The sequence below is a fragment of the Diplotaxodon limnothrissa genome, linkage group LG3, assembly GCF_057381915.1.
Source record: "Diplotaxodon limnothrissa isolate DT_005_m linkage group LG3, D_limnothrissa_male_GT1.1, whole genome shotgun sequence".
NCBI lineage: Eukaryota > Metazoa > Chordata > Actinopteri > Cichliformes > Cichlidae > Diplotaxodon > Diplotaxodon limnothrissa.
In genome coordinates this window covers 25,599,607-25,622,015 of record NC_140598.1, presented here as the reverse complement: position 1 = coordinate 25,622,015, position 22,409 = coordinate 25,599,607, and the positions used below count along the sequence as shown (strand labels likewise).

The following is a 22,409-nucleotide window of genomic DNA, read 5'->3' as shown; positions in this document are numbered from 1 at the left end:
ACAGGCCCCAAACGTTCCTGGCAGCAAGTAAAAATGAAATATAAAAATATAGTCCAAACAGGTAAGGTGTAATTGTATTATGAGCCATAGTGCTTGGTCTGTTTGTCCGATGTAAATCAATTGCAGTTAGAGGCTACATTAATTTTCTGTCTGTAAGCACTTATTGAAATTATCTGAGCACATTACAAGTACATATTTGCTTACTCTGTATGCTCAAATGTGACCCGTTATAGCCAACAGAAAAAAAGCGGAGGCCCGAAAAACAGGTGGGGGTCCACCACCACCACCACTCACAGAGGCTGAGCAGTTGGCCCTCAGCCAAAACAGTGGGCGCCCTGTGGCCGAAGGCATCTCTGCGGGGACATCCTCTGTGTCAATAACCCCGCAAGACACAAGTGCCTACAAAAGGGGTAAATTCAAAATAATACATGATGTGCATACATCCTTTCTTCACAGTCACCTTTGCAGTGCTACTCATTCATTTGATAAACTCTTTACCATAATGGATTATTTTGTAGTGAAGTTATTTTCCTACTGATCTTGCCTTCCCTCAGTCTTGGTTGTCTTTGAGAGCATAATGACAATGAAGTGTAAGGTGATTGGTATGTTTGTTAATTGCCATTTGGTCCCTTGTAAGTTATAAGTGACCTGTATAAACCTCATATTCTATCAGTTGATGGTGATTGTGTACTGCATCTGGTGCAGCCTCCTGTTGAGCCAGACCAACATGCAGTTGTGAGTAATACTCCACAGATTATATGAGTTTACAGTAGAACAGCAATGTTGTTTATTTCTTTACTACAGGAAAATAATGAAGAAACATTGACAGCTGTTACAGAGGAGGAAGCAACAGAGACACTTTATGAGGTTTACATCTTTTAATACTTTGTGTACAGGAAACACAGGTGACCAATAAAGCCAGTTGAACAAAAAATCTGTTTATTCTTCTTTTAACATGTTGAGGTGATGGGTCAAAAGAAATGATTGTGACATATGGTGTCTCTGACTGTGCTTCCATCTTGTATGTCCGTGGGAGGGTCAGGATGTTCATGGTTTGGATCACTGCTGTTTGGTTCAGAAGGACAGTGTTCTCCTCTAATTGTGGCAATGTTGTGAAGAATCACACATGCCACAATAATGTCACATGCCCTTTCTGGGGTGACCCTGAGTCTTTGCAGGCACTGGAACCGGGCCTTAAGCATTCCGATAGTCATTTCAACTCTGGCTCTTGTCCTGCAATTAGCCAGATTATATCGCTGCTGTGGGCCCGGTTCAGGGTCAGAGTAAGGGGTAAGCAAATAGGGTAAACATGGATACCCCCTATCACCAAGCAAGTAGCCAGTGAACTCTCCTAAGACAGAAGGATACACTTCAGTTCAAATGTCCCTGAAGCAATTGGTCTTTATATATTTTAAAGTATTTTCAACTCACCATGTCCAAATTTTGTGCTCAGTGTACATTCACGGAATATTTGTGAGTCATGGACAGAGCCTGGCCACTTGGCTTCCACATTTGTGATAATGTTGGCAGCATCACATATGATCTTCACAGTGCAGAGAACACAAATTAGCATCCATTACTATAATGAAATAATTTGTTAGTTTGAAATGCTACAGGGAACTATGTACCTGTACATTAATGCTGTGGAAAGACTTCCTGTTCACATAGTCTCCTTCATTTACTGAAGGAGCAATGATTGGAATGTGAGTACCATCTATACAGCCAATCACGCCTGGGAACCCTGAAAATAAATGTAAAATTTAAGTAGTAGTTCAAGTATCACCACATCATAAATTAAGTTTTGGTCATCCTGATACCTGCAATTTTGTGGCATCCCTCTTTGATAAATCTTGTGGGTCTATGACCGGGGAACACCACAAACCAGTACAGGAGACGTTTCAGTGCAACTGTAACATTCCTGACTGCCCGACAGACGGTAGCCTTGGAAACGTGCTCAGCGTCACCAATATTATACAGAAAGCTCCCGTTTGCAAAAAACCGAAGTGTAATACAAATAATATGTACAGAACTGAGAGCATGTCCGCGATGTGTCACATGCGTAATATATGGCCTGAGGATGTTATCCAAATAAATTATAGATTGTGCTGAGAAACGGTAACGTTCGCACAGACAATCATCAGGAAATGATAAAATGTCCAAACGCGCTCTGATCACTCTTTCCCGGCGGAGAGCTCTGCGGAGAATTTGGGCTTCACGATCTACTGGCTCTTCAAGGAAGGGACACGCCATGTCTGACACTTCCTACTGTCAGGTTTCCGACAAAGGGGCGGAGACAGTCAGGGTTAGTTGTAGTAAACCTGCTAGGGGGCAGGTTAGCTTCACGGCGTGTGTCGTCATAGTGACTCACTCAGGCTTCAGCTGAACTCGCTTTGTGAAACCGAAAACCCAGAGTTTTCGTTAACTCAGGGTATACTTACTCAGTTTTTCCACTAAACCGGCTTCCTGAAACAGGGCCCAGAACACAATGTTTTGACGGATCACACATGGCGTTGAAAAGAGTGATACTTGGAAAAAGCTGCCTGGCAGTCATTTATTCCACAAGTGATGCTGAAATGAGGCTCATGTGCGTGTACTAACCCAACATGTGTAATCAACTTCCTCAGAGTAAATGTCCTTTTTGAACATTTGTGGAGTAGGGGCATATTTAATAGAGTTGGTTAAGTACCCTGGTGACACTTACTGGCAGGGGTTTGTCTCCCTGGTCTCCTATGTTGACAATGCAGTTCTGAAGAAAGACAAGTGTTTTCTTGAAGTATGCAGGGTAGGTCATGTTGAACACGAAGAAGGTGGAGTATGCCGAGATGTAGGCCTCATCCAGCGAGCAGCATGAGCAAACATCCACTCTTTCATCTGTGACAACACAGCGACACTGTCTTGAGAGGGCAGTTGTCCAACTTTTTTTTTTTTTTTTTTTTTTTTTTTGCCTGTCCCGTTTGGCTCTTTTGCCATCAGAATTGTTGTCTAAAGGCAAAGAAAGATGCCCAACAGATTTACTTTACCAAATTGACCATCCCAGCCTTGCCGTAATGGTCCATTTGATTCACCTTTTATTGTTTATTTTATTTTCACTTACTGAATACGGGACAGACTTGACTGGGGGAAAGAAGGGGAGAAAGAAAGAGGGAAAGAGAAACAGCTGAGAAGAGGGACGGGGGAGAAGGGCAAAAGACAAAAACCAACAGAATGAGCAGAAAAAAAAAAGAAAAAAATGCATATATCAATCACCTGGATCACCTGCTGAGAAAGAAAAAAGAAAACAAGCAGAAGAGAACAAGAGTAATAGAATAAACAACATCACAATGATATATGGGAATATGACAGTAAATACTAAATATTAAACATTATTGTGCAGCACATAAGATCAACAGAACACAGTGTGCTTTGAGGTAGGAGCCAAAAAGAGTGTAGTTTGTGGGTGTGATCACCCGTGTGTACACCTGTGAGCATGGACGCGCTTGTTTTTTTTTTGTTTTTTTTTTTAAAAGGTTCCTTCATGTAATGATCTGCTAGAGGGTGTGGGGGGGCCACAGCCCCGTCCTCCAGGACATGAAGCAGGTATGGAGGAGATCAAAACTCCAGACATCCAGAGGGCCCCAGAACACAAGAGACCAAGGAAGAAAAACAGAGGGGCAGCTGCGCCACTGTCCCAGAAAGAGCTGAGGAGAGTCCCAGATGAGGGCTCACTCAGCAGCCGCGGAGCAGAAGCCAGGGGGAGTTGCAGTGACGCGCCCGTGAGCTCCACCGGCAGCCAGCCGTGCCTGAGTGACCGAGCCCCAGGCCGAGAGGCCGGGGGCACCCCACCTCCGAAGTGGTCCGAGCGAGCCCCAGGCTCCAGGCCCCGATAAGCGGCCGCCAAGGAGTGAGCCGGTGTGTACCTGGACGCCCATCCCCGGACACAAAGAACCACCAACGCACCGATGTCTGAGGGAGTCCGCCACTGGCAGGGGAAGTGGTGGTAGGGGGTGATAGGCCTCCAAACCTTGGAGGGCCTGAGATGTCCCCAGAGAGGTGGCGCCTGACACCCAACCTGACATATAGACACAGAAATACAGGCACACACATATACAAACATCCATTCCCACCCTCATGCTCTCATAGGGCAGTTCGAATGAAGGATAAGAGTTGGGCAGTTGTCCAACTCTTATCCTTCATTCGAATGGTTGGGTATGGACTCATGGGAGTATTCTGCAGAAGAGGAAGAAAAACATTAGTATACAGTATGTTTAAGCAATATGTGCCAAGTGGGTTTTCAACAGATTCCTCAAATTACCTTCTTTTTTTTTGCTGCAAAACAAAACTGTCTATTCTGATAACCTGTAAACATGGCCCCTACTCCAAACAAAAAGCTTCTTGACCAATGACTGTTGTGGTAGTGTTTGATAAGCTGCTAAAGTTTGACATAATATTCAAGGGCAAAAGCAATCACCCCTGACAGTGACAGTACCTGTGAAGAAGAATTTCCCTAAGGGGACAATAAAGGTCTATCTATCTATATAAACACCAGACAAAACCCAAGAGCACAGCAGCACTGTGGATTAACAGCAGTGTTTCCCCTACATTCGCTTAGCTGTGATGCTGAACCGCAGCTGAATTCAGCTCCATGCCAACAACACCGAGAATGAAACTTGTGGCCAAAGGCTATGCATTGCATCATGCATTTACCTTTCCAAGGATGATGAAATCTTCTATCTTCTCCTTGAAGATGGATGGCAAGAGGAGAAGTGCCCCCTCGAAGTCAATTCCTAGGTCATACAGATGCAAATGCACTTCATTAGATTTTGATAGCATGCAAATTCCCATTAACATGCTCTTGACATGTGTTAAGGTTCAAAATATTGGGGATGGAGACAAGAGAAAAAACCACAATAACAACACTGGTCCGGCCGGGTTGAGTCAAACGATGATTTAATGATCACACACGTGGGAGATGGACACTGATGCAGACAGCCTCAAAATCTCAAAATGGTGGAGCATTGCTCAAACTTTTATAACCTCTGGTGCCTCCACCTTATCATAAAAAGCCTAAACATTCACATGCTCTCTCTCACACAGCGCCTAAGCTACGACCTTGGCTCCCTGTTTATCTGCTCCTGCTGAAATGGGGCAGAAAACTCCAGCACACTCTGTTCTCTTCTACTCAGACAAATTAGACAATAACCTTCTGCGAACAGTATTTCTTATAACTCAGCAATATAATGCATCATAAAACAATATCATTCATTCACAACAAGTCAGCAATTTAATGTAATGCAAATCAGTTTAACTAATGCAATAGTTATCAGCTTCTAATTCAGGAGAATAATGCAAACTAAAACTACATAATAATTCACAATCTTTAATTAGGGGTATAACATGGCATAAAATAATATCATAATTTTACAATTCCCCCTGATGAGGTCATTAGAATAATGACCTCACAAACACCCTGTAGCCCAGTGTGGCCGGGTTCATCTCTTCTCACTCCTGAGGTCCTTTGTCCCCCTGACGGGCAAACCATATGTAAGATGACCTCTGTGTTTGCGCAAGTCAGGTGCAAGACAAACTATTACTACAAGGATAGCAGGTCCAGATGACACTCCCCTGTTCTCCCACAGCTTTATTTGGTGTTCCCTTATACCATTCAGACGTAGACTAGAACCTCTGTCCGAAGAGCTCTTAACCTTTATTTTATTGCTGCAGCTACCAGTTTCGTCCAGTTGGGTTATCCTCTGCTCTTAATTCTTCAACCTTAGGGGTTAGACAACCCTTCAGTCGTAACACAGATCAGGGGATTATTCTGCTCCGATTTCAAACAACGATCTGTGTATTCTCCAGAAAAAGGAACAGGAAGGTGTCCCCTTTTTGCCCAAAAGCCTCTCGAACTTCGTTGGTCTGGTGTTCCCGGATTTCCGCCAACCCCTTCATGGTTATTGCTGTGTTTATGGGATCCATCCTTTTGTGGTGACTAGCTGGAGCCCAAACGCCATGACCCTTGGACCCAGTTGATGTCTCGGCAGTCACTGTGTCTGACTCTGCTACGGAGGATCCTCGCATCTCTGTGACCTCGTCTGGTGTCTGTTCCTTTCTCTGTAAGAGACAGAAAACCAAAACACCTCTCTTCCTAACCCTAATAATCTAATGTTCTTATCTACTGACCTTCTAGTGATTCAGAATTGGTCTAAAACATTCAGAATGTCCCAGGGACTTATTCTAATCATATCTTATGTGTGTGTAAGCATGTTTGCATTTAGCCCTCCGCACTCAAGGCATTTCTTACACTTTATCAGTCCGGACAGTCACGCCGAACGAAGCTTCTGACCTTCAAAAGGCCGAGTGCCAACTCGTTATAAGCACATTTGCAAGGTGTGTCTGAAAATTATTGAAACCCCTCTTTTTGACAAAAGACAAAAAATTAACAAATCTAAGCGCTATTCAGTTCATTTCAATGAGTAATGATTAAACATGAAAGTGATAGTTTATGCTTTTTCACTGATTCTCTAAAAGGTCCGTCTTCTCGGACCGCTATTAGCTTAAGCTTTACCATTCCTAAATTATTAAAGACACAAATGAAGTTATAAAATGTTCAAATAATCCTGGTTTGATGTTAAAGCTCAACCTTCCCCCCCTTTTTTGACACATTCCAATGTGTCAAATCAACGGAGCTAGAACATTCAAAAAAAAGTTAGGCAGCTACAAAGTTTCCCAGACTCTTAAGGTGATCCGCGTGTAACGTTCTGACTCAGGTATTTAATATTTTAATAAATCTCGTTTAATTAACTGCCACTATTTAAACTAACCTTAAAGACATAATTTAAGAAAAGATCACAAAGAATAACATGATATCAGTGTTTTGTAAGCGCGTGCGGCCTTCTATGCTCGAAGCCTTTCCCCTCAATAGATCAGTCAGACATTCGCGCTGACTGTAGCTTTTAACCCTTATTAACTTGAGCACAACTCTACAATGAGCAACAAGTTGCAATATGTATAAAAATGATCATGGTTACACCTGCAATGAAAAATTATATCATTATCCTAACACCTGTAAATGGAAGATTCATCAGAAGTTATAACAATCACAGGAACACAGATGTTAGTATAAGGTCAAAAGCTTCAATAAATGATCATCGATGCAATGCTTGTTGCATGATTCTCATACAATAATAATGCTGACATTGAAAATAACAGTATAACACCCCCTTTTGTCCCGTTTCACTTGACACCTAAACGTTTATAAATGCCTCTTTAATTCTTGATTTTATTTCCCCCTTTTCTCCCCTTACTGACCACAGCAGGGGGATCTTAGTTTTGAATCAGCCATGAATCCAGCTCACCTGATTCATCAGTGAGCTCCACCATCACTGGCGTCTGACAGGGTGGCGCTGCATACTCTTCCTTTAATATCACTATTTTCAACCTGTTAATGAGAGTGTTTAAACCTGAAGTCGACTACGTCCACAACAAGTCAATACAGCTGTAAATGTGGCCAATTATCAATCTATTACCAATCAATAACAACAGATAACTTCTATTTTATGCATGCTTTTAATCAACCACTCACCCAGAGGATCTCCAATCCCAGCAAGTTCCTTCTCCTCCTTTAATGAGTCTGTCCTCCTTCCATGCCCTGGTAACCGGTCCATCCAGAGCCATATGATCTCAAATATACATACAACAAGCCAAACCACACCTTGGTCACACCAACCCCGTTCCACCCCCAAGATGTCCAATGCCACCCTAGTATGGACTGTCAAATGTGGCTTTAACGCTGACTGTTCTGACAATCCATTTTATAACGTTCCTGGTCAGATTTGCCAATCTCTGCACCAGAGTTTTAAACGTTTTGCCATTTTCATTAGGTTTTATCTTTTATCTAGTTTCGACTCCAGATTTTCAATTTTTTGCCAGTTGTAATTAGTTTTTACCAATTCTTTGCTAGTTTAGTCTAGTTTTTATTTTCTGAAAATCCTTAGTTTCAATTTAGTTTTATTTGTGTTTTGCAAAAGTTAAGTGTAACAAAATCTCAGTTCCATCATATCAGTCATGCTCTTCTAATTATCCTTGGGTGTTGAGACTAATAACTATTAACTCTTGCCGCACCGAGTGGTCCTAATTTTGGTTAAAGTTAATTGATAACCTTTTGAAGGCGATTGTTTCACACCTTTATTTAGATGTCCCAGTCCTGTTATCTCGGGATACATCACGCTGCCTTATCTGGGGTTAGCTATTTTCTTGGGATGCGAGTTAAGTGGGTGAGCTCTTCAACGAGGGGGAGCGTGCTCCCCCTGATGAGGTCTTCTAGGTAAGCTAGGTTAACCTTCTTGTGTGAGCTTTTCAAGTGCACTTTTAAGGTTTGTGGGATTTTTTGTTTTATAAATGTCCCTCAAGACCCCCTGATGACCCAGTAATTCATTTTTGCGCACTGTAGTACACATTTAGTTTTTTGCTTGTAGCTCTCATACTCTACTTGCCACTCCTCTAAGTCCTGATGTTTCTTAGAGAGGACAACAGTACCTTTAAAATTATGTCACATGTGTGGGGGTGTGGCCTTGCCAATTGTTTTTCCCACCTTTTCAAAATGGCTGGCGTGCCCACAAGCACATTTTATGGAAGAGAGAAAGGTAAGCTTGATATTTACATTTAAAATGTTTTGTTAAACTCAGATTTTTATTTTATTCAAAAAATAAACATCTGGTAAATAATTTCAGGGGTCTTTAAGAATTAGGCTCATTTACTTTCACAGGGAACATGACTAATTTATTAATGTGTGCTCTACACATTGGGACTTTATATTTATATTTATTTCACTTTTTCCTAATACCCAACTTTTGACAAAGGCGGAGAGAATTCTTAACACAATTATTAAGGGAGATTCAAACATAGATTTTTCAAAATATGAGAGGGTCAGGACCCACTAAAAGCCACAGAGAAGATTATCGAGATGCAGTGGCAGATGTAATAGAGAAAGACACAGGGCCACCTGGAATCTGTCGTCCTATCTGGTGCAAAACCAACATGTAGTAGAATCTGGAATTTTGATTTTGAGTTAAAAATAAAATATGGGTAAAATGCAGAAATGTTTTCCAGTAAAGAAAAATAAGAGTCGCAATTATAGTTGAATCCATAACACCTAATTGTTTCTACGAGATCACGTCGTTGCTGAGAGTTATCAGTGATCTCAACGTGTGAAAGAACTCACAGTATCTGGGGTTTAAGCTCCTCTTGGCTGAGAAACCTGGGACAAACATGTGAACAAGACCTGAATAATACCAGTAATGAAGACTTCTCTCCAAAGATCAATAAAAGGAAGCCCCAATCTGATGAGAGTCTAGCAAAATATGGTTCACTCCACTTGCCTGAAATGGTTAGCAGTCCAAGGCATTTCAGTTGTAGAATGATTGGGTACAACAATGAAACAGATGTGAGATGAGGGAAGTGCCAAATGTTCCTTTGTGTCTCCAAATAAAATCAGTACTTCCTCAGATATCCTAAATAAATTGACTTTTGTGAAATAGAAAGTTCAGTGCCATCACTTATTCCTAAACCAATAGTTTACAGTTAGTGAAGTGTCAGTGACTTCTGGGTTGGTCCCTGATCTTCATCTTATGAGATTGTTATTTTAATAACACTTGATTCATTTAAAAGAAAAAAGAAAAAAAAAAAAAAGAAAAAACGAAAATATTTTCTCCCTGTTTTTTCTTATTCTCTGGGTCTCAGGAGGACATTATGTCCCTCTCCACTACAAGACTCTTGTTATGTCTACAAAACAGTCATATTAAAATCATCCTCAATTCTATTCTGGCGCTGTCTCCCGACTTTTCCTGACCTGATTCTGCGCGTGAACGGAGCAGCAACACAGACGACTCGACTAACGTACTACCTTAATTTCACTATAGCAGGGCACGCACACATCAATGCAACCAAACACATTTTGCTATAAATCCAGTTAATTTTAGTTAGTTTTGTGAACATTCAGTACAGTTTTAGTTAGTATTCCTTTTTGTTTTGATTTTATTACCGTTAACGCAAATTCTTTCCACTTCTACTTTTCGTTATTTCATTTGTTGTCTTTAATAATAATAATAATCTCCTCTGCACCCTTGAATAAACACCATTAACATGATCAACCTTTTGCTGCTTGTTATTTCACCATGTTATTGAATCAAATACTACATGCTTATGTGGTTTACGACATTATAAATGTTTTAAGAATTTTTGAGGGTCAAATTTTGAGAATTTGACCATAGTGAAAGTTATGGCATTATCACCCCCTTTGGGGATTACCTTTTTCCATTTTTGATGATATTCCTCCCCGTTCTTTATTTTTTTCAAGTACCCCTCTTCGGTGGCGAGAAACTGTTGGTGTGATCAAGCGGGTGCTGTAAAAACAAAAGCTCAGGACAGAACAGTCACCAGTCATGTACTTCATTCAAAATTAACAAATATCAAGCTTCATATTGATCCTCTGAGTGTAATGGTACATTTTAATTTGCACTTCTTAAAAACAATATTTTCTTTATTTTACTCTTGTTCTTGTGCAGCACCACCCCTCAGCACATGCCCCTGTTATTTTATCTTACTTTTAAATTGTTGACTACTTCAAGAGAGCGCCCAAAAGACGGGGACCAGTGTTTATCATTACATATCTCCATTTTGAGTGTGGCTGTCTATCATTCCCCTCTTATTCATAGACCTCCGTGGAGGGTTTTTTTGTTTGTTTGTTTTTTTCTAAAATTAATTGACTCTCTATAGTGACCCACTATGGTTAATAATAACATGCTCAGTCATGAGTGGGATCAAACCTTTTCTTCACTTTAGCATTTAATATTCCCAACAATATAATGTAATACCTTAATTAAAACACAGCTACTAAAACACAATTTCCTTAATGCAAACATCAGTAGCTCAAAATTAGCAACCAAAGGGTTCAGTCTGCAGTTCACACTGCTGTGAAGCTACAGCTCTTTGGTCTCTGTCATTCTTCTGTTCTTGCAGACAAAACAAAGCAAAACAAAACATCCACCCTTCTTTTACAGGCTGGGTGAATTGTCTGTGGACATTCAATAATCCTAAAGTCAGCACCGTTTTTGTCTCAGTATCAAGTCAGTTAAACTTTTAGTCGTCAGTCCATGACTTTTAGTCGTCAGTCATATGCATACATCCACACACATTCATACCAAAAGTTGCTGATAATGGAGTCTCACGCGCAGCCTATTCGAGGCTCCATCACCAGCAAGATGACGTCATCATTTTAAAGGAAACAGCTCCTTGTTTGTTTTTCCTTCTTTGGACTGGATTGACTCGCTGCAATCCTTTTAGGCTTCAGGATCAGTGTCCCATATAAGTGAATTTTCTCCCAAGCTCATTATAATCATGGAGAAAAAATACTTTGCGACTGTTTTCAATAAGAATATTTTATAGCGCTTTAAAGTTCAATCTCTCAGGCCTGGATTAAAGAGCTGATTTGTTAAATCAGGAACTCACAAAATACCAAAATATCACCACCGGTGGATCACACCTCTCAGATGTTCTTATCTCAGTGCACTGTAACAAAAGCAAAAACAAACGTAAACAATAAAACACTCATATAATAACAGATACTGGGGCCCATTGCAAACATGTCCAAAGTTCAAACCATCTTTCTCTCTCTTAGAGAAAGAGAACAATCCAAACCTCACTGATAGAATCAACCTAGTGTCAAACAAAACCCAAAGATCAACCAAAACTCCTTTTTGCACCAACAAAACATGTTGGATTTACTTGACTCAATAGTGGACACTAGTTACACACCAACTCTTTACCTTGGCAAAAACGTAAACAACTAAGTTGAATCAACACAACCTTTTCATAATCTCTTCGAAATAAAACTCACACCATTCATTCATCATTTTCGCTCTGTACCACTGCTCCTTGTTAGACTGTGTGAAGCACAGTAAACAATTCAGTGGAGGCTTTGAGCCATAAACAGACATCACGCACAGACATTGTTTTCATTATCAAAGTGCTTCAGACCATGTCCTCTAAATCTACACAAATGCCCTCTGCGTGGCATGAAATACATTTAAGCAATAAATAATCAATCAGTTCTTGCTGTTGTAACCAACTCCGTATTTGGATGTTTGTGTGCAGCATTTGTTAGTAAAGCATTCTTCATTGCATCAGCGTGTGTGTGTGTGGATCACTTCTCAGTTCATTGAATCAACATTTTAATTTGTGTGTGTGTGTGTGTGTGTGTGTGTCATTTCTCCCTCAATCAACGAGTGCATATGTTCATATGTATGTTTCTTTTCACTCTGAGTCGGTGCATGTAGATGTGTGTGTTTGTGTGGGTGTTTGTGTTCATCACTTTCCTGTTGTAGTGTTCTGGGTAAACCACGGCCTGAAGCGTGCCCTGGGTCCTGCCCTCCTCCTTTTCAGTCTGTTTGCATCCATTGGTGCTGCTGCTCAGAGTTCTGTCCATACTGGTTCTGGCCCCAATTGAGGCAGTCCTTTTCTCCAGTGTCCAGCATCTTCTCCTTATTTCGCTCCTCCTTAACTTGACCCTTTTGCTTCGGTCTTCCTTCAGGGTTTTGATACGCAGCTCAATTGTCTGGATGTCCGTTTGTTGCTTGCACAAGTACGACTGCTGTCCGTTTGTTTGCAGGTGGAACGGCTGACATCCAGAAGGTGTATAGGAGAGTCTGCAGCTTCCACCTCCCCAGTGGAAGACCTCAATCTTTGTTCTGTTAGTTTTACACAGGCCTCAAGGCTCTCTGGGATCCCTTCTTGCACTCTCAAGCCCACGGCTGAGGTCGTAGTCGTGGTCCCATTCCAGGGGAATGGAGTCCATGGTTGTTTGGGTGTCTCGGCCCGAGCGTTCAGTCCAGAGCTGGGCAGCCCAGGACGCTGAGCGATCGGAGGACGGCAGAGGCGACAGGAAGCCATCCCCCTAACGTTCGCTCCATAGCAGACCGGACAAATCACACTGCTCATCTAGCTCCAGGATGCTCCGGCCTGATTTCAAGTCCGGTGTCTTGGACTCCAAGCCTGATGGGTTCGATTTTCAGCTAGCTCCTCCTGGGCCATGCTCAGTTTCTGCTCTGATGCCTCGAGGTCTTATTGAGGGCAGAAACCTCAGAGTCTTTTCCGCAGAAATCAGATTTAAGTCCATTGATGTTTTCCTTGCTTTGCTCCACGGCCTTTTGCGGCTCTGCTGTTCGGCTCTTCTCAGAGGTCAGCTCCTGGCTGCGCCCCGACACCTGTGCCTTCAGCTTATTTTCTCCTGGTGTTTTGTCCATTCTGAGGTGCCTCCTGACCTCAGTTACTCCTCCTGTCTCTGGCACGCCCTTTTTGCTGCCCCATGGTCATTTTTGGTCCGTCACTGTCCTGCACATTCTTAATGCAGAGTGGTTAAGGTCAGCATGGTTTTGCTCGGCCTCACTTTTCATCTGGGCTTAATGGGCGTCTCGTCACAGCTCTGTCAGCTGAAGCTGTCTTTTTCCATATGGCAAGAATGTAAAGAGTGTGTGAGAGGGGTGTGTCCAATCAGGCACAATGCTGGTGGCTTTGCGAGTGCCTCGTTTTCCAAATCCAGATGTTTATTTGTCACGTACACAGCAACAGAGAGAACAGTCTGTTGTTGGGATGGCTGAGCTCCTTCACGATCTTCCTGGTCTTGGTCCAGCACCGCCTGCTATAGATTGAGTGCAGGTCAGGGTGCTCGGAGCGGATGGTGCGCTCAGCTGATTGCACAACCCTCTGTAGTGCTTGTCTGTCCGGCATGGTGCTGTTCCCGAACCAGACAGTGATATAGCTGCTCAGGATGCTCTCAATAATTCCTTTATATAAGGTGGTCAGAATCGGTGGTGGGAGCCGGGCCTTTCTCAGTCTTCTCAGAAAGAAAAGACGCTGACAGAAATCTCCCCGTGTAGTGAAACGGGCCTTGGATTACCGCTCTCCGTCTCTGCTGCATGAGATCATTTTCCTGCAGCACTGTTGACATTTTCAAGTTGTTGTTGCGGGTTCAGCTGCTTTAGCATTTGGTCAGGGTCACATCAAAGATGGTAGAGGAGAGAGCAAAGATGGTAGAGGGGAGAGCAGGAGTCCAGGGTCAGCCTCGGCTTTTCCGGGCCGACAAAGCAGCCTGTAATCAAGCATAAAGAGAAAAAACAAAACAAAACAAAAACAAAACAAACGAACAGGAAAATCATGTTGTATTGGCTGTGTTACTCAGAGAGGGGAAAAACAACGGGACCAGGCCCTGTGTCAGCCTTCTCTCCCCCTTTTTTTTTTTTTTTTTTTTTTTCACCATATAATCCTCTCATAACCCACCAAGCTGACAGGACAACACAGGTACATGTTAAAATTCTTAAGATCATGTTTAAAGCACAAAAATGGAATTTTCTTTCATTCAGTAATCACTTGTATTAATCAATCAGAAGAAAACATGTCACAATTTGACTTTTATTAACCACTAAATTTGTCGTGTTATCACTGGTTGTGATTTTTTTTTTTTTTTTTTTTTTTGAAGTTAAGTTGTTGTCCTGCAACCCAGAGGGTTTATTTGTTAGTAGTGGATAAACTTTATTGTGTAACGGCGGGTGTATGTTAAGTTTCACTGCTTTAAACTTGCTGGAAAATCTTCACGTGTTCATGGGTGTAAGCTGTTTCTTCATTGCGTGTATGTGCGTTTGTACATGGGCTAATTTAACGTTTTTTCTCAAACGAGGCATTTCTCTAGCACGTGCCTCTCTCTCACATTTCTCTGCTTGTGTGTTTTTGTTTCACCTTCTTGTTGTGATGCTCCAGGCGCCTTCCCAACCTCCACAAGTCTGTTGGCCGCAATTTTATGTGTAAAACTTCTCTTAATTTCTCCTTTAATTCTCTGCTAGCTGCTGTCTTTTCCACAGCTGCTGATTCTTGCTGAGTTTGGTTTCCATTACTATAATTTTGCTTCGGCCGCCGTGCTTGTGGGGGCAGTTGGTCCAGCCCCATAGCCACCTGTATCAACACACTGAGAGATTTATTTAATATCATTTTCATCACTGTTAAATAGACTAGCAGGCAAAACGCCCACCTTTGCACTGCAGATTACATGCCAGTCTCCCAACACACTCCTCTCTGAGTTTCCGCTTTAAACTCCAACATCATTCACACCCTAGTCATTCAACACCTTATTTGTAGTATCATAATCAGCAAAATCAGCGTTTTACTTACAGGCATGTATCATTGTTTGCAAATCAAAATTATAAAACTCAAAAACACGCTAAACAGGAAGCAAAGTCCTCTGTGCGCGTCACAGCTCATTTGCATGTTCACACACCGTCTAAAAATAGCTCGCAGCGCTGCAGTGCGCTGTCGTCACACACAGGGTCACACAAAGCTCAGACAAAACTCTTTTATTTTATATTACAAAGACGTCTTATATTCACAATCACTGACAGGCCTGACAGATTCAGCACCTAACAAATTTCGACAAATTTAAAATAACGGGTCTCACCGAAGAAAGTCCAACTTTTTTGTAGTCAATCAAACAGTATCTGTTACTTCTGGGAACAGTTTCTGACCTAACTTCTAAATCCCTAACTCAATTTAACTTTGTCCAAACAAGCACATGACACCATTTAAAACGGTGAGGAGATTCTAACTCCTAGCTTATTTCGGGATGCCCTGTACCCCACAGTTAAAGCCAAACTGAACTACCCCTGTTCGCCGACAGGTCAAGACCGCGCGTCCACGGCCAGGAGGGGGCGTAACCCCCGGGCTATGTGCTTCTTAGCAGACTTCTGGGCTGCCGTCCTATAATAATTTTCACCTAACCGATTTTGAGAAATTTTACCATAACGGGTCTCACCGAAGAAAGATAACTTTTTTACGACCAATTAAACAGTCTCTGTTACTACTGGGAACAGTTTCTGACCTAATTTGTAAAACTATTAAACAGTCTCTGTTACTTCTGGGAACAGTTTCTGTCCTAATTTCCCTACCAAACTACCTGAGCCTTCAGCTCAATATCCAGGGACTCAAACCCAACATTCTCTGTTACTTCTGGGAACAGTTTCATATTTCTTCAACTTCATTAAATACTCTTAAGCAACTTTAACTGCATAACACACGGTGATTCTCATCAAAATCAAAACAGACACTCTACCAGTAATTTCAGTGAGTAGACTTTAATTTAGTCATATCCAATTTGGCACATTTTGGAAATAATTCAACAGGTAGTGCCTTACCTTTAGATAAGCCGGCTTTTGTCCACTCAAATCAGACCACTGGCTCGTGCCTGTCCGTTCGACAACCTCGGACCGTCCAAACTTTTAAATTCCACCCCAATACCACAGGACGAGCCCCCAAGCTGTTAAGGTTCAAAATATTGGGGATGGAGACAAGAGAAAAAACCACAATAACAACACTGGTCCGGCCGGGTTGAGTCAAACGATGATTTAATGATCACACACGTGGGAGATGGACACTGATGCAGACAGCCTCAAAATCTCAAAATGGTGGAGCATTGCTCAAACTTTTATAACCTCTGGTGCCTCCACCTTATCATAAAAAGCCTAAACATTCACATGCTCTCTCTCACACAGCGCCTAAGCTACGACCTTGGCTCCCTGTTTATCTGCTCCTGCTGAAATGGGGCAGAAAACTCCAGCACACTCTGTTCTCTTCTACTCAGACAAATTAGACAATAACCTTCTGCGAACAGTATTTCTTATAACTCAGCAATATAATGCATCATAAAACAATATCATTCATTCACAACAAGTCAGCAATTTAATGTAATGCAAATCAGTTTAACTAATGCAATAGTTATCAGCTTCTTCTAATTCAGGAGAATAATGCAAACTAAAACTACATAATAATTCACAATCTTTAATTAGGGGTATAACATGGCATAAAATAATATCATAATTTTACACATGGCACTATGGTACATCAATTATCTTTGGAAGAGAGAGCAAATGAAGTGTCACAAAATTTACTATTTGTATGAGGTCAAATTAGCACCTATAATGTCTTCAGCCAGTGCATTCTCTCTTGCCTCCATGTAGACCTTCTTCAGTGGCAAATCCTTGGTCATTTGAAGAACATTTTGAAGAATAGCAGTGAAGTTTTTGCTAAAGCGGCGACAGATGTTGTCTTGGCAGGGATGCATTAAATCAACCTCATCACACAACTGGAAATGAAAAGAGCAGAATAGACAAAAGAATGACATTTTACATTGAGGATTTGAACTTTTGAAATGTTTAAAGACACAGACTGTGTCATGATAGCTGTGTGGCAGGCAGGATGAGGACCCAAAATGCAAACTCACGGACTCAGGGGATAAACTCAAAATCACAGCTTTAATGCTGGAAGGCAGATCACAAGAAATACAAAACTTAAACCGGGAACAATAACTAACACTTGCAGAGAGACACAGGGAAATCCACGCAGCTATGAGGGAGACTACGACACAGAACTGAGGGAGACGCAGACATAAATACACAGAGGGTTAACGAGGGAAGTGGGAGCACACGGGGAACACAGCTGACACAGATAATCATAACGAGACAGGGCAGGAGTGAACACAACATGACGCATACTGACGAGAGACTGTCAAAGTAAAACAGGAAGTACACAGAGGTTCAGACAGGAGGAGAGAGAGCACGGGGAGAACACAGACATAACAGGCTGGGGAAAACATGGAATAAAACACGAAAGGGGACAAGGGCTCATGAATACATAGAGGGGCACACAGGGGGTGAGAGTCACAAAGGGAAAGCACACAGGGAACAACATAACAGGGCAACTCAGGAAACAGAACCTAAACAGGGAACTGAATACAAAAATACAAGAGAACTAAGAATACTGGGCCAACACGGCCCAGGACCATGACAGACTGGAGATAAATGTAAAGTGCTTTAACCCTTGAACAAAAATTCTAAAGATAATGAACAGATTGATTAATCAGTTAGTACAGAAAATAATAATCAGATTTAGAGACAAAAAAAATCATTAGCTGTTTCCCCAATCATCTTAACAATTCTTACCCCTGCAGATGTCCCCAGGAATGGATATCTCTTTAATAGGTCCACAGTACACATTCCTTCAGCTACCTCTCGACGTCTCCATGCAAAGGTTTTTGTCATGCGGTCTTTCACCAGTGCTGTGTCAGGATGTAGCTTCTTGTGCTGATCATTTAGCACCTTGATATGATCATCAACGGAGGCTGCATCTTCCCCCACAAAGGACAAATTCTTTGTCAAAGCAGATATCAGTATTATCATAAGTAAACTCTGATACGTTAATGTTACTCGAAATGCGGTAATTTGTACACCAAATGCTTTGAAAAAAATGCAAAAATGTTGAATAGGAATTGCAAGTTGAGCTGACTTTTGTTAAATCAACTGTGAAGTTCCTTTTTCTATGTTAATGTTATCTGTTAACATGTTTCTTTCAATTAATGTTTACTTTTAGCTTTACAGTGAACATAATAAGACTACATATGTTACCTTAGCTCTTAGAGGCTGAGGGTGTGAGGACTTACGAGAGAGGGCTTCAGTCTCTTCAGACAGGAGCTGCTCGATTCCTCTGTGGTCCGATGTTTCTGCGTGCGTCCAAACTTTTCTTTAACCCGGTTCACTTCTTCGTTGCTGATTAGCGGAGCCCGTTCTGCTTTGAACTTTCTCTTGAGTTGGCTGTGCCAGGTGTCCTAGTTGTTTCAAATGTATATAAGTAGTTAATTATGCTTACTTTATATTAATATAATCTATAAAAGAAACAAAAAAGGAGAGGTACTCACATAACCATTTCTGTGTACATCTCTTAAGAAAGGATACTTCACAATCAGGGCTTTGATTACCTGGATGTAGTCTGAGTGGGTTGGGTACCTGTTTCAAACATAAGAAAAACAACCCACAGTACACTGATTACTCTTATCCTTTCCTGGGGGCTTTTCTGTTCTTCAATTCTTCTAATCATATTGTTATTACCGTAAATAGTATGTTGTAGATCAAATCAATGTAGCTAAAGTTGATTTTAATTTTTTAAAAATGGGCGTGGACAAACAGCCACACCTCTCCCAATCTTCATTAATTAATTGACTGCAGTCCTGAATTATTAATTTACTCCTGAGCAAATTCGAAAATGAACACTTTGGATATCATAGTCCAGACAAGGTCTGGAGACACAGGATGTATGGTTTTACCACTATTGCCAGTTCATTGGAACCGTGTGTCACGCCAGACTCGAACGCTGGTCTCCAGATTGGGAGGCAGATGGGCTAAGCATTTGTTCTCTGCCTCTCTTACACCAGCAATATTAATATTAAGAAATTAATGTAATTATTCAGAAAGGAACCCTTACATTGTGTACTGTGACAGCATTTCATAAAGAGTCCCAATTATTTTGTTTCGGTACTTCTGTTCTTTCTGGACTGGTTCTTTGAGATCCAAGCGACTCTGGACATCTTGTGGGAATTTTGGAATGGAAATAACTGCAGGCAGTCTATGGCAAGAAGGTATAGAACTGCAATACAGTAGGAAAACAGCATTAACTAGCCATTTTGCAAGCGCTTAAATGCATATGCAAATTTAGACATTTATCGCAACCTACCTCTGGTTTGCTTGGGACACTGGACCTTCAACTGTACCTTCAAATGGGTCGACCGGTTGTAAAGTGATGATGACTTCCTTGTAGCGATTTGTGAAGTCTCTGAACTTCAGCTGCTTTTTGAAAGACTTGTCAAAAAGATATGCAACCATGGTCTCAGTGAGTCCACAGTCTACCGTCTCTCCATCTACATCGTTATCTGAAATATAAAGTACAGTATGAAATAAAAATAAAACCATTTTCAAATTTAGTTTTAAAGTGACATTATGGTCAATACATAATAATAATAATAATAATAATAATAATAATAATAATAAGCTATCATTGTGAATCTGTCTATATTCCCCAAAAGGAAGTTACAATTAATTCTCTTGATTAATTGTTAATATAAATTAACTGGTAATATAAAAATGTAAGTAAGTGTAAGTGTCCCTGCGCAGAGCTTACAGCTCTCATATTCGAAAATCCCACTAAGTAGGTGGAATGGTACAAATGTGTACCTTCCATTGTTTAAAATCCCTTTGAGCGGGAAACAAGTTAGATGCCATAAATTTTGCTTAGAAAACGATTTTGTTAATAGCTATATTTACATACTAGCATGTTTTGCGAAATTATTGATTTTTTTACATTGTTGTACACGGTTCGTCACTATTTATTGATAAAACACTCGAATACGGCGGGCAGATAGACGTTGAACATTCCACCAACAGTCTAAATAGTCCACATTTGTACCTTTCTTTGTTTAAAACTTAGCTAACTGCTAGCTTTCGCCCATGTTAAATCTAGCTCTTCGGACTTTTGCTAACTCTACTGTAAAATTACACGTTGTAATTTTTATAAAAACACAAAATCACACCCGACTTACCTCTAAATCTTTGCGCCTCGTCGTCTGACACATCAATGCCTTCTTCCATCAACCTTTTAAGGAGCTCCTTCGTCGATAACCCCCTGAGAGTCATTTTCTGCGTCAACGCTAGTCAGCGCGGAGGCGGAGCACTCATCGCTGCTGCCTTTTCGGCCTTTGGGATTAATGCGCGTTGCGAACTTGACACATGAAAATACAACATTGTGGTATTAATGCGCAGTTGTTTAGAAACCGTTATGCTGTCTTGGCGAACTATATTTGTAACTTACAAAATGTAGTCACCGTAACATAAAAATCTGCTTGACATTTTAACTTCCAAAGAACCTCGGTTTAACTTGATGTTGCAAATTCCATAAAAACCTCACAATTAATGAACAATTCTAGGATGTAGTAAAAGCAAAAAAGTAAATGGCCAAACATAACATTAAAATGATTTCACGTTTTTGAAAGATTTAAAACATTAAAAAATTATAACTGGAACTTAATAAAATGGAAATGGACCAGTTTTTTTTTAACATCATTTGGTTGTGCCTGCATGTCATTGTGTGTGTGTGTTTTTTAATATAATTTAACATAACTTACACAAAGGTAGGTTACAGATATTCTTTGCATCATAGGATAATTTACGTACAGAGGAGAGGACCAACAGATTTGATTATAACATGCAGCTTTTATGAGCACACTCACATCTCATATGAATTTTACAATTAACCAGGCCGATCCAGATGTTCCCATGCTGACCCATTACCACATTCTGCCACTGTCACTGCAGTACAGGTCAAAATGGTACAGATTTGTACTTTATTTCAAATTGAACCTTTAAAGGGGCATTTCTGGACTTTTAAAGACCAGTATTGTACTTTTAAGGGAACATTTAAAAAAAATGTACCTATAGGTACAAAAATGTTCTTCTCTCGTACCTCTATTTCTGAGAGTGTAGAGACAAAGCATGTACACACTTCAAAACACGTACAAACTCCGGAGCACGTACAAACTCTAAAACACAACAGAAGTGCTCCAGGATGCTAGGGGCCGTGTTGAGCTTTCGTTACCTAGTGGCTACACAAGCCAGGAAGTACCAACAATCAGATTGGGTGTGTGGTAGTAACAGGTAAATGAAGTTGTTTTTTATATATATATATATATTTTTTTTTTCCTTATATATATATATATATATATATATATATATATATATATATATATATATATATATATATATATAGTTCAGTTAACGCTAGAAATGTGTTTTGGAGTTTGTACATGTTTCGTCTCTAGGGACCCCCATAGATATTTATATATAAACATACATTAAAAAAAAAACATGTTTTTTTACATTACTAATTCCTTTTGTGCATAATTTTATATTGTTGTTGATAATTAATTAATTAAAGCAACAAAACAACCTGAAGAGTCGGCTGGGAGCCGAAAGAGCCGGTTCTCTAAAAAGAGCCGGAAATCCCATCACTATCTCCAACAGCACACTCGCAGGCAGCAGCTCCCCCCCGCCCCCTCGCTCAGTCGCTTTGTGTCTGAGTTCGGATCATACCAATATTAGGGTATTTACAGTTGTAAATTCCCACAGTGTGCACTATGTGCTTCGAATATTGTGTGTAGTTTTTGTCTTATACAGTTGTCAGTCAGGCATCTAACTATGAAAAATTGCACTCCAAAAGACCCCAGGCTTCTGAAAAAACAACCTGGGCTTAAGTCCAGTAAGCCCCCCCCCCCCTCCTATTCCGCCACTGTGCTGCAGATGTTAGTAAATCTGACCCTAAATGTTCCTTCTTCTTTAACATTCAAACGTTGTAATGAAGGGATATTTTTAGCAGGCTGTTCTCGTTTATATGACTTCCATAAAACAACAGGGTTAAAACACATTGTGACGAAGTAAGATGTTTGTTTTGTAGTCCATCTTCTGCACAATGTAGTTTCAACAGGCGGACATCCGGTGTCACATTGTTACAGAGAGACG

At 40.8% G+C, this 22,409-nt stretch overlaps 1 protein-coding gene across 1 annotated transcript; it reads right to left on the bottom strand.

Moving 5' to 3' along the window:
• Positions 1-2,665: 2,665 nt before the first annotated feature.
• LOC146635095 (sterile alpha motif domain-containing protein 3-like) lies at positions 2,666-20,531 on the bottom strand. The gene is made up of 10 exons (XM_085345207.1): positions 20,438-20,531; positions 19,576-19,771; positions 19,327-19,488; positions 18,764-18,851; positions 18,509-18,673; positions 18,012-18,218; positions 16,987-17,155; positions 4,684-4,763; positions 4,165-4,206; positions 2,666-2,920 (listed from the first exon to the last, which is right to left on the bottom strand). The coding sequence occupies exons 1-10, from the start codon at positions 20,529-20,531 to the stop codon at positions 2,666-2,668; spliced, it is 1,458 nt and encodes a 485-aa protein (XP_085201333.1).
• Positions 20,532-22,409: the final 1,878 nt, after the last annotated feature.